At 41.3% G+C, this 11475-nt stretch overlaps 1 protein-coding gene across 1 annotated transcript in view; it reads right to left on the reverse strand.

Annotated features, from left to right (window-relative positions):
• Positions 1-3064: 3064 nt before the first annotated feature.
• The window catches only part of IL1R2 (interleukin 1 receptor type 2), a 15044-nt gene continuing 6633 nt past the window's right edge, over positions 3065-11475 (reverse strand). The window contains exons 6-9 of the mRNA XM_026859890.1: positions 10869-10934; positions 9491-9626; positions 7014-7159; positions 3065-5715 (exon numbers count right to left, since the gene is read on the reverse strand). Coding sequence (XP_026715691.1) covers positions 5588-5715; positions 7014-7159; positions 9491-9626; positions 10869-10934 — 476 coding nt within the window. The 3' untranslated portion in view covers positions 3065-5587. The remainder of the gene's footprint in view (positions 5716-7013; positions 7160-9490; positions 9627-10868; positions 10935-11475) is intronic.

Here is an 11475-nt window from a genome sequence, read left to right on the forward strand (position 1 = left end):
CCTAGAGTACTTATGACAAAGCACATTTGGGAGCCAAAGCAAGTGAACAGGATGATTCATTTATCCCAGAGCTTAGCAGATGGATGAATCCTCTATAACCACGGCAAAACAAGACCTCTAAGCCTTTAAACGAATAGTACCATTCAAGCTCCACAAAACAGAAATGCTGGTAATGCTTCATCATCCTCAAAGAAATCAGGATGTGCATTGTTATGAAATTTAAGTACATATAAGAGAAGTTCCTGTGGTACTACTCAACGGATGACAAACCAGTAAAAACAGTGAGAGAGAATCTTAACTTCTCAGGATTGAGAGATTCACTTTTTCAAGCATGTTACAAAGGAGTGTGCTGTTTACACCTGAAGTCAGGTTCTGAGACAATTTAGACTGGTGCAAAAAACTCAAATTGGTAGGAGGGACACATAACTATGAGAGTCAAACTACACTTTGCAGTTAAAGATTCAGTAATGGATGAATTTTCCAAGTTCTCACAAGTGAGCTTGAACCTCTGTGAGTTTTTAAGTTTCCCAATTGCTATTATTAGGTGCCTGGCTTTCCCTTGAGGAACTTAAGGAAAGATAATGATATGTCCTTCTTGAAAACTTATTGATGCTGTATTTCATCATGTTTATATCATCTATACTAGCTAATGAATAGATTGCCATAGACTATCATTTCCAGCACCATGAAGACACTAAAACACACTAATGAGTTATATATATTTTTAGTGGTTTTCTTATTAACAGCCTGTGTTTTTCCACTGTTATCAGGCTAGTTCTATGATATTTCATTTGTACACAAGGATATTTTTTCTGGTCTGCTGCTGTTGCCTGGTGGTGCCTGGTAGGAGCAGGTGGGCGCTGGCCACAGTGGGACCTGAGCTGGCTGAGCGCTGTGGAAGGGCTGGCAGCCCCCACTGCCTGCATGCATGCCCAAGAGCCCCCAGCTCTCCTGCAGCTGCACAGCAGACTTCCTTCTGGTCCCAGGGAAGCTCTGTGTACTTCAGCTGCACACACATGGCAGCTCTTCTTTTTCTTCCAGTAATAGCTGTGGCACTTCATAACCACATGGTCCATGAGCCACAAATGTTTTTCTGGCATTGACCAGGTATTTTCAGCCTGCCTCTTACACTGGATCCCACAATACATACCTCTGTGCCTGCCTCACAGCCTCTTGCAGTATTTACATTTAGCTCTGCAGTCATTTCCCAAGAAAGCCCAGCAGCCTCAAGTATGTGCCTCTGGGCTTAAATCTGTTTCTGCTTCAATGACCTGAAATCCAGTGGTCCACAACAAATCATTCCTGTAATCCAGGGTGAATCTGTCTCACTTTGTCTTAAACTGGTGGAAAAAATCGGGCACCTCTAGAGGGCAATTCATCCCATTTATTTTAGGCACCAGAGATAACTCTCTATTGAGCGGAGAGGAAACACCAATGGCTAACTTGGACCAGCTGTATTCCTTTTGGCTGGTCCAAGGCTGGATGAGAGGCACCACACCCTAAGCTATCTTTAGCAGCTTCAAGGTTATGAGTGGACAAGGAGTTCTAAGCTCCAAAACATAAGACCTATTCCTTACTTTGTTTTGCTCTCCTGGGCCTCTTGTTTTGCAGACTTGAGTCAGAATAATCATCAAACACTTCCATCAGCTATTCTCATACTTAAAGCATTATTCCTGGCAATGGTGCTTCACATTTCTCATCATCCTGCATGCACACCTTTCCTCCCCAGCTACTAGAATAAAAAAAATGTAATCTTCTTATCTTGATATGCCAAGATCAGCTCTGTGTGTTGATCCAATTCATATTTCCATTTGTTCCCACATTTATTTAAGGGTTTTGTTTGGTAGCCATCAGATCTTAGAGATACGGTGTAGTTGAGAACTGTCAATATTAGGTTAAGCGTTGGACTAGGTGATCTTCAAGGTCTTTTCCAACCTAGATGATTCTGTGATTCTAGTTATTTACTGCTCTTCAAATTATGTGTTTACTCTTTTTTAGGTGCTACTCTGGTCAAACATTAGTTATGCTGCCTATTGAGATGAATATCAAGACAAATATTGAGCTGACATCAAGATCACATATGCTGAGTAAAACAAGAAAATAACTGAACTTGTGTATTCTGAAAAGAACTACTTTTGCAGGAGCAGCCTCTGCCCTGGATGCCAAGTCATGTCAAGACCATGGGACACCAGTCTCTTCCCCTCTGTAGGTGTGCCTCCGAAGTTTTTGCAGATAGATGAACTCTCTGGCAAATGCTATAAAACCACACAGTCCCAGGAATGAGGTGGCCTTGTCGTCCTCACATCATTAATTTTTCTGAAGCGAAACATTTTGATGCAGAACCCTGAAATCCTTGATGTGACGTGGCATTCCCTGATAATGTAATTCTTTTCAGGTCTGATTAGAAATCAGTACAAGTAAGTCCTCAGTCTCAATTTGCCTTGAGATTCAGGACATTTTTTCATCAAAATACACTGAGGCTAATGACCCTCAAATTCCCAGGATGGACCTACCTAAAGTGCAGTGACAACTGGAGTTGTCTAATTTTGACTGAAAAAAAAAGGAGGGGGTGAAAATTTTGCCTTTGGGAAACTGAGTAAGACAGATATCCCTGCCTGGGGAACACATGCTAAATTCACACCCCCCACAGTGACAAGCTGTGTTAACCTACAGTTCCAGACGTCTCTCCACAGAAGTCAGTGGGGGAACACAAAACTTCAACAGCTGGTAGGCAGAGAAAGATCACACAATACCATCTGCCCAGAGTGAGCCAAACACTCAGGGGACTGCAGAACAAGAATAGTCATGAATGTGATGGCAGTCAGGAAAGGAGTTTGGCCCACCAGGATTTGGTCCTCCATTGGTGTGACAAGGCACAGCTACAGGGTGAGAGCAGAAGTGGCTGAAGACAGAGCAGGGGTCACCCTGTCCCCAGGAGACGAGCCCCTCTGCAGCAGAGTGCTGGAAAAATCACACTCCTCCAGGAAAGAGCTGCCCCCCCCCAAGAGCCGTCTCACATCACTTCCCACCCAAGTCATACACCAGCACTTTGTTTTGGTTTTTATTTTTTTTCCATTTTTCACATAACATTTTCAAAAACAATACAGACCATGTTACCCTTGTTTACAATACAAATCAATGTAAAACATTTACATCATGTAGGTCACTTGTTCAACTCTACCTGTGAAACATTTACACAATGTAGTTCACTTGAACAAGTCTACCTATGATGAAAGCCTTCAGAATATTACAGTATCAGTAGTAAGTGAAGGAAATACCACTTCATAAAAGAAAAACCTTTGCTTCTTTACATTCCCTTTGTATTCAGGACACCACTGAGTATGTAACAGTAGTTCTCTGTATGCCTAATTTTTATCTCACATTCACAGTTCTTTCTCCCTCTCTAGTTTGGAGGAGGATCTGAGGTATTTAACTTTCTTATGTCACCAATATTCCATATAGTAAAAGTTTTACTTTTTTTCCACTACTTAGTGGAATCCAACCCTGCTCCTACAGCCAGATGTGTTATCACACTACTCTTGGAGGATAAAGATGGATAGGAAGAACAAATCACATTTTGAAAGGCTACACTTATTGGCAAATCTAATTTGTTCTTTAGCTACAGACTAGCAATTGGTTGATAAAAATGAGCATTCCTGATGTACCTAAAACATCTTTCATGTTCCTTCCAGCAATGGTCAGCTCATCTATAGTTTTCTTCCTTCAAAGAACAGATATCCAAGTGGATGTTTTCCACACTTGCAGCCACCTTTTTCCCATCTGCCCATAAAATATATGTATTCTTCACCATCATCTTTAACACCCTGCACTTGGAAAAAGTTAAGTCTGTGGTCTTCGTTGGTTGCTATTGACTCAGACTGTGTAAGAAATCTAATCTCTGTGCCTGTATCTTCACAGCAAACATTTAGAATATTTAAAGGGAGACTTTGATTTAAATATCATAAAATGTGAAGGTTCTTCTAATAGACTGAAGGGTTTCTTAATTCAAGCCACATCCCAGTCTTTAAAACCCTTCCAAATATTTATTGGGCTGAACTCAGAACCAGCTATAAGAGGTGATGGAAAGGAATGAGATTATGGCCTCTCCCGGATGGATGTAAGTCTTTATTTCTCTAGTCTGTGGGCCCACGTGCAGTTCTAACATTCTTACTTTACAATTTGTTTCTCTGGAGTCAACATTCTTCCTGATTATTTCTTTTCCAACTGAGTTTGAAAAACCTCTGGGCTGATTAACCTGAATAAAAAGCTTTATCTTCAGTATCTGTGAGAGGTGTCAGGTATGGGTCTGTAACAATCTGGATCTTAAGACTGGCTCTCTTCCCCTCCCATACAGCTGAAGATAATACACATTATATATAATGGAACTATTTCTCAGCTAAGTGTTACCTCTTGGAAGTAGCCAAATCATTCTACTCATTCTGATCCTCAAATTACAACATACTCACTGATTATTTATTGCTTCCTTCTGATTTATGTCAAGACTGGAATCCAGTTAGATTAACCACAGGCAGTATTTTGCATCATGAGTAATCGATTCGCGTACTTCCATTTAAGGGACACAAGTTTCCTGAAGCTGCACCAGCTTTAGACTGGTGGAGACTTATTGCTTATGGGATTCTATGCCAGATTTTTATACTCAGAGAGGAGAATCAGGCCAGTCATGAAAGAATTAGAGGCACAGAAGGTCAAGACTGTACATTATAACTGGTAATGTGTCCAATCACTTCCAGGAATAAAACTGTGTTAGTCAAATGACTCTCAAAACACTAAAATATCGCTCCAAATTATTTTCTTGGCAAAGATAACAACATGTTACAGCTGCCTATGAATCTCTAGCTATGAGATACTGGTAGATAAAACAGAACTGAATTCTCCAGTGTGCAATTATCTGTTATGCTGATGTAGTTATCTCTGGGGGAGGGATATTCTAAGACAGTCCATTTAAGCAAACAGTAATCCAAATGGTAAAAAAAAATTAGATTTACTGTGGAAAAGTTTGTAGATATACAGTTACCATGACAACTCTGGAACCTCTGGAAAAGGGAAAAAACTTATTCTTTTTAGACTGAAGTAAAATAAAATTAGTTTGGATGCCTAAGAAAACTGCATTTTCATTCTCATGTTGAATAGTTCTTCTGTAGCAAGCTTTCTCAGCTTCTAGTTCTAGATTTGAGGGGGTTTATTTTCCTTTTTTTTTTTTTTTTTATTTTTTTATTTTTTTAACAATAAGATTATTGGAATTACAAAGGGCAAGAGCACCTCCCTTTTCCTAACCTTCCCATATCCAGGGCATATTCCTGGTATTCTGTGTTCCAAAATGCTACACATTGCACCTTAGCTGCAAAATAATAGAAGCAGGTTTCCTGCATCTAAGTAGCATAAAAATGCAAACTTACATTTATAATTTCATCAGATTGTAGAAGACTTGGAGAAGAGGAAAATATCTGATATATATATCCATCTGTCAGGAAAACAGTATGTCTCTGAAATGTCTCTGTGTGTCTCATGTGAAAGATAGCCAGGATGATTTTTTTGTTCTGTTGGCGGTTGGAGAATAAAGCAGATTTTAAACCTTTGTTATTGTGTATCCTTTATCATCTCTCTGCTTCCAGCACTTGTGTATGCATATCACCCCCACGATCATGCAGGCCAATGCTACGGGAATCATCGCAATGTACCAGGACAAGCCAACAGCTGGAAAAGTAAATAAATGAAATATTTTCAAAAAAACCTCCCAGGAACATAGTTCTCTAAGTTCAAGGAGGAAGAGGAGAAATCACAATTAAAAGGATGTCTGCAAATTAACCTTCCAGGAGGGTTGATCACATGTGAAAGGAAAAGGCCTATTGATTGAGCACTCTGGGAAATGAGTTTATGAAGATGGGAGAAAGAATTGGAAAACAATAAAGGGTGAGAATTTAAAGCTCAATCCTTTTGCACACACATGACTCTTCCCAACCCTTTCTCATGGTGCTATGTGCTTTCTATCTTAATTAGCAGAAAATAAAAGCACCGTGTGGAGAGGGAGTACATGACAGCTAGCCCACCCTCAAGCTCTCTGTGTAGTATTCTCATACAGAACAGCCTACAAATTACTAATGATCAAGTCAAGACTCTGAGCTTTTTCCAAAAATACAGTTAATTTCCAAGACCAGTGTCCATCCAGACCATTTGGGATTATTCCAGCCTATATTGATTTATGGTTTGCCTCCTCTGTAGTAATACCTGTGTATTTTATGTAAAACAAGGGCAGCACAACATCTAGCAAATGAGTCCAAATCCCTACAAATCGTAGGATGCTGGAGTGAGTCATGAGTTATAATTCATAATGAAGACTCTAAATGTTCATGTGCCTCTGTAAGACAGTGTGAGCAAGCATTGGTGATTCATCAACGTCATGCAATTAGTATTGCTTCACATTGTTTTTACAGATGGTTCTTGGCCAATGGTCTATCATACTGCAACTGATTAACATTAACATTATTTGCTCTGATCTTAGGTCTTCTTCTCCCATTGCTAGGAGTCAAAATAACAACAACCATGGTAATTTACACTTATTGTTACTTTGGTGGCAGTCTGCGCATGAAGAGAAGGAACACTCTGGTCTTTATTCTGCTATTGTCTTTTCTTTTTTTTTAGTTTTTCACTGCTTGTTGAGGAACTGGAGGACATCTGGCCCTGCTGCACCCAATGGGAGTTTGCCAGTAGTTTCGCTGGAGCCATCGTTTCACAAGGCGTATCTCAATTGGAGCCCTATCCAATGAATAGATATACCAGCACAGATCCTTATTCCTGCAGAAGATGTCAGTGAATGATTCACACAGAAAGTGTAATTTGTGAACAGCCTGTTTCAAAATCTACAGGTGAAAGAGGCAACCAGTTTTTCCACAGGCAATAATTCTTCCTGATACTAGCTCTGACAGTATAAAAGGCTTGGATGATAATTTAGCATTCGAATACTGATATCCCAAATAAGCAGTCAAACCAGTTACCTTCCTGCTTGACCCTTGTTGGCAGTACTTGATATCCATATCTGTTCTGGGCCAGACAAGTAAAGTCAGTGTAAAAATCCACTTCTTCGACAGAATCAAAAATCAGTGGCACTTCAATGAAGTTTTCACCATTTTCTACAATTTCTCTGGAAGAAAAAGAAAATGTTAATGTTAAATCCTTTGATAAGCATTCTTTTCTCTCTTTGATGTGTTCATTCTAACAGCACATTGCAAGAAAATGCATTGGAGGACAACTGTGTTGTCCAGCCCAGATGTGCCAACAATCTGAGTCTCAGAAATCAGTACCCACCCTGCACTTGTTGAATCTTCCAGGAAAAAAAGATCTGAATTTGTCTTGCAAAAATAAAATAAAAAGAGGGAAGAAAGGCAAGCAGAATTCTGTATACCTTTGAGCTCTCTACATGGTGTTGTGGAAGGAACTAATTCCTTCTCTCTGACCACCTATTCATTTCTGAGATTAATTCTTACTATCAGCTGGAAGAGGACACATGGAGAACGTAACCCTGCAAATGCTCACTCAGCAAACTGAACCCCCATTCCTGTCTATCATGCACCCAAAACCAAGAGCTCAATACAAGAAACTGTCTAGGAAGTTTCCAGCTTCCTGATTGTTTCATCAGTCCAACTATTTAAAAGTGGTTTTCTAGCTGCAGTCAAACTTTGTCTCTTAATACCTTCTAGTTATTGCTGGAGCAGTTGTCCAACTGCTCTTTAATGATTTCATTGTGAGTCTGCTATCCACTGCAGCAGCGCAGTTCCCTGTGCCCTTCTCCCAGGACTGTGCCCCAGGAAGGCAGCAATATGGCAGTGGGTGCTTTGCCAGAAATTTCAGTAGGAAATTTTTGTTCCCAGTGGCATTTGGCCTGCTTTGCCTTACTGCCATCCTGAGGGCTTCCAGCAGAACTGGGGTGTCTCACACGCTGTAGGCTCCGCATGAGCCCTAGCTGGCATGGTCTCTGTCCTTGTGCAATTGAATAATAATATCTAAGAGTAATAATTATTGTGATAGCAATAAGAAAAATAAATTTGAAAGTCCAAGTAAGAAAGTACATGTGTTACTCTATCCTAAAGCCTGCAGAGACTGCAGCCACAGTACATTTTATGACACCTGACCACACACTATCACTTATCCATGTAAACAACATTATAAATTAATGGTCTCAATCATGTGGTGGGAAATGTAAAAACACGTAAGGGCTTGGGCATACCATGTTTACCTCTGGCTGCAGCTGTGCAATAAACTAAATATGGACAGGTTGCTATCTGGCACTGATGGCCACAAATGGCCAAAACCAGCTCACATCCATACCTGTTAAACACTCTTGTCCCTCAAAATAGGGATGTCACATCCCCAGTCTCTGTTGGGAATGGTCCCTGCCCCATGCTAAATCCTAATAAACAATCAGGAGCTCTTTGGGAAGTTGCTAGCTGGTGAGTGACCAGTTTAGCCATTAACAGCAGGGGCAATGGCATCTCAGAGCCCAGGAACATTCCCAGCTCTGTCCACCAGTGCAGGCAAAGCCAACGTGACCCAGGTGATATGCCGATTTTTGTGGACATCATCAAATGAGAGATAAAACATAACAACTTGGACCCCAATGAAGAGATTTCAGCTGGTAGGTGTACCTCACCTTTGTATGCACTAGAAGTATGCCTGAATGTAGCGAGTTAGTGCTGCTCAGGTGCATGACACAGATACAGAAAGATCTTTTTTCTCCTTTCCTAGTGGGAAAAGCCTCGAGGCATGCAGCTATGAGGCAGCTGAGAGAAGGCTTAGCAAGACTGGATGAGACAATGGATCAGGGCATGAGGATGTGTGACATCCTGCTTCTTCCTCCCACCAGCATCCCCTCCAGAGCTTCCCTGGTGACAGCTCTAGCACTCACTGGGTGTCTGTGTGAGTCAGTTTAACTCACTAATGTGGAAAAGAACAAGCCTAATGGGAAAAATAATTATATTTTTAAAAACCCACAAACAAACAAAAAACAACCAATCAAACAAAAATCCCCAACAAACCACTGGATAGCTTTTTGTTGTCTTAGTGTGTTCAGAAAACCTCATGGATGTCTGGGAGAGGATGTTGCCACTTTACTGGCATGGGACAAAGAGAGAGATAAGAGAAGCACTGGGAAGGATCAAATCCCATTGCTTTCCACTGCAGTCAGCTCTTATATAAACTCATCTGCCTATAAAAATGTGCTTCAAGTTTAAACCTCAAAGTTGGCTCATTTGCAGTATTTCATGAATAAAAAACAGAGATAAAGAATTGATTTCATCCTGCCTGGGTTGGTTTTGAGGTTTTTTTGTTTGTCTGACTATTTTATTCTCAGCTCTCACTTGCACTTGAGATCTGTCTATATCCCATTCAATTACGTGGCATCCAGCTCCACTGAGAGCCCCTGTAACACTTGCAGTTTAAATAACAAGCATAGGGAAACACTTTCACCCAGACTTACTGTCGTTCTCCCTCTGTGACTCTGCTTTGCTTGTAAACCACATCGACGATGGTGTCATTTGCTAGCCATTCCACATCGGTATGGACGTGGCTGCTCAGTCCAACAAACACTTTGCATGGGAGAGTCATCTTGGAGCCTGTTGGTAAAAGAAAGATTAAAAAAAACATTTGGATACATATGCAGAACTACTCTTGGTCAAAATCAGCGTCTCCAGTGGGAGATCAAGCTCCCACACGTCAAGCACCACTACGTTACAAACCGAAGTTAAACCCCAGATTGCTTTTGAACGCCTCGTCCTTGGTAGCAAGATCCTTCAGTTTGGCAGGCCCTCCTGCTGCTAAGCAAATTATTTTTCCATTGCAGCAGTTAGTAATTCTTGCACTAGACACATTCCTCACGAGGCAAAGCTGTGTTCTTGTGGCCTTGCTCACTCTGACGTCCTGCAGCCCAAAGGGTACAGGACAGTTTACCACTCCGGTGCAACTGCATTAACCAGCAGCATAGCTTCAGTCAGAGGTGCTGTGGGCAAGGGGATTCAGCTCAAGGTGGGTTCTCCAGAGGTAAAGTGATCGTGCAAAAATTCAGAAATTTTGCTATAATTATTGTTAACTCAGAGCTAAGAATAAAGAGCCTTCAGACTGGTGCATATCGATATTCTATGGAAAACACAGGGCTCAGTAATGCATGCATTTTTACAATTTTATCTGTGCAGATGGTGATAGAAGGTATATAAAATTCTCCGTGGAGCTAGATAAGCAGAAAAAAAATGACTGGTAGTCCTGCACTGATGGAAAGAAAATTGGTGGGGAAAACTAAGACATAGTAGGATGCAGCTATGTGTATAGTACCCAAGTAAAAAAAGCTTAGTGTAAAATATATCTGGCATTTTCTGGGAAGAGGAAAGGCAAGAGAAATTTGTTGCCATAATATAATCCTCAGTGAAAAACTGAGATCCTATCAAGGTACTTGCTAACTAACAACTGTCTAGGTCAGACAGTAAAAGCAATGAAAAAATGTGTTCTTCCGAAAGAGCTAAATGGCTCATTCGAAACTACCAGATAAACTAGACAAATTTGAGGGCATATTGAAAAAGTTCTTAGTGAAGAGGGAACTCTGGACAGCAGATCTAATGGTGCAAACATGCTTTTATTGTTGCATTAGTGGCTAAAGTCTACAGCAGTTCTGCAGCTTCTCTTACATGGAAGACGGCATCTAGCTGTAGACAGTAAGAAGCAAAAACTACTCCAGCACCGACCCTCTGCTAATATAATCGAGACCAGAAGAACTACAAAAATTTATGCCAATAAATTACACCATAAGAGGACCTGCTCTAATTTTTGCCTGATTAGATTCTTCCAAAAATAATGTGGGGCCTTACCAAGAGCAGCTGATGTTGTCTTTTGCGTTGGATACACAATTATTGGGGTAATTATCTTTTCTTGTTCTGGAGAAAGAGAACAGAGTCAGTGCTGGCACAACAGGAAATGTGGGCGTTGCCCCAGAACTACAGACAGAACTGTGCCCCTTTCCTCAGCATCTTTCACCTCCCAGGAAAGCATTTGATTATTAAACCCACTGGCAAAGAGCCACATTCCAGTTTCCCAGAGAAAATTCCCCAACAGCCCAGAGATCTGTATTTGTGGAGACAGATAGGACCAAGCTCACATCTTGATCCTGAAAGCTGCACCGTGAGGAATTTATGGCAGACGAGTGTCTTTCGGAAGCATCAGCAACATTAGGCACTAAGCACGCTCTTTCCTGAGCGCCGAGATCCTTGCACACCCATTTTATGCTTGCAAAAACAGAAAAGCCGCAAGCTTAAGCAGAGAAAGGATGTGTGTCTGTGACCGCAGAATTACACCCTCAGCGCTCCCACACCACGCAGGCGTTCATATTTCTAAAATCACCTCCGCCGGCGGGCAGCAGGACCCAGCCGGAGGGAGCGGCCCCCCCCGCGGCGGTCCCCGATGCGGGCGGGAGGCGGG

This window comes from Athene cunicularia (assembly GCF_003259725.1).
Source record: "Athene cunicularia isolate RWA chromosome 1 unlocalized genomic scaffold, athCun1 chr1_part1, whole genome shotgun sequence".
In the NCBI taxonomy this organism is placed as follows: domain Eukaryota; kingdom Metazoa; phylum Chordata; class Aves; order Strigiformes; family Strigidae; genus Athene; species Athene cunicularia.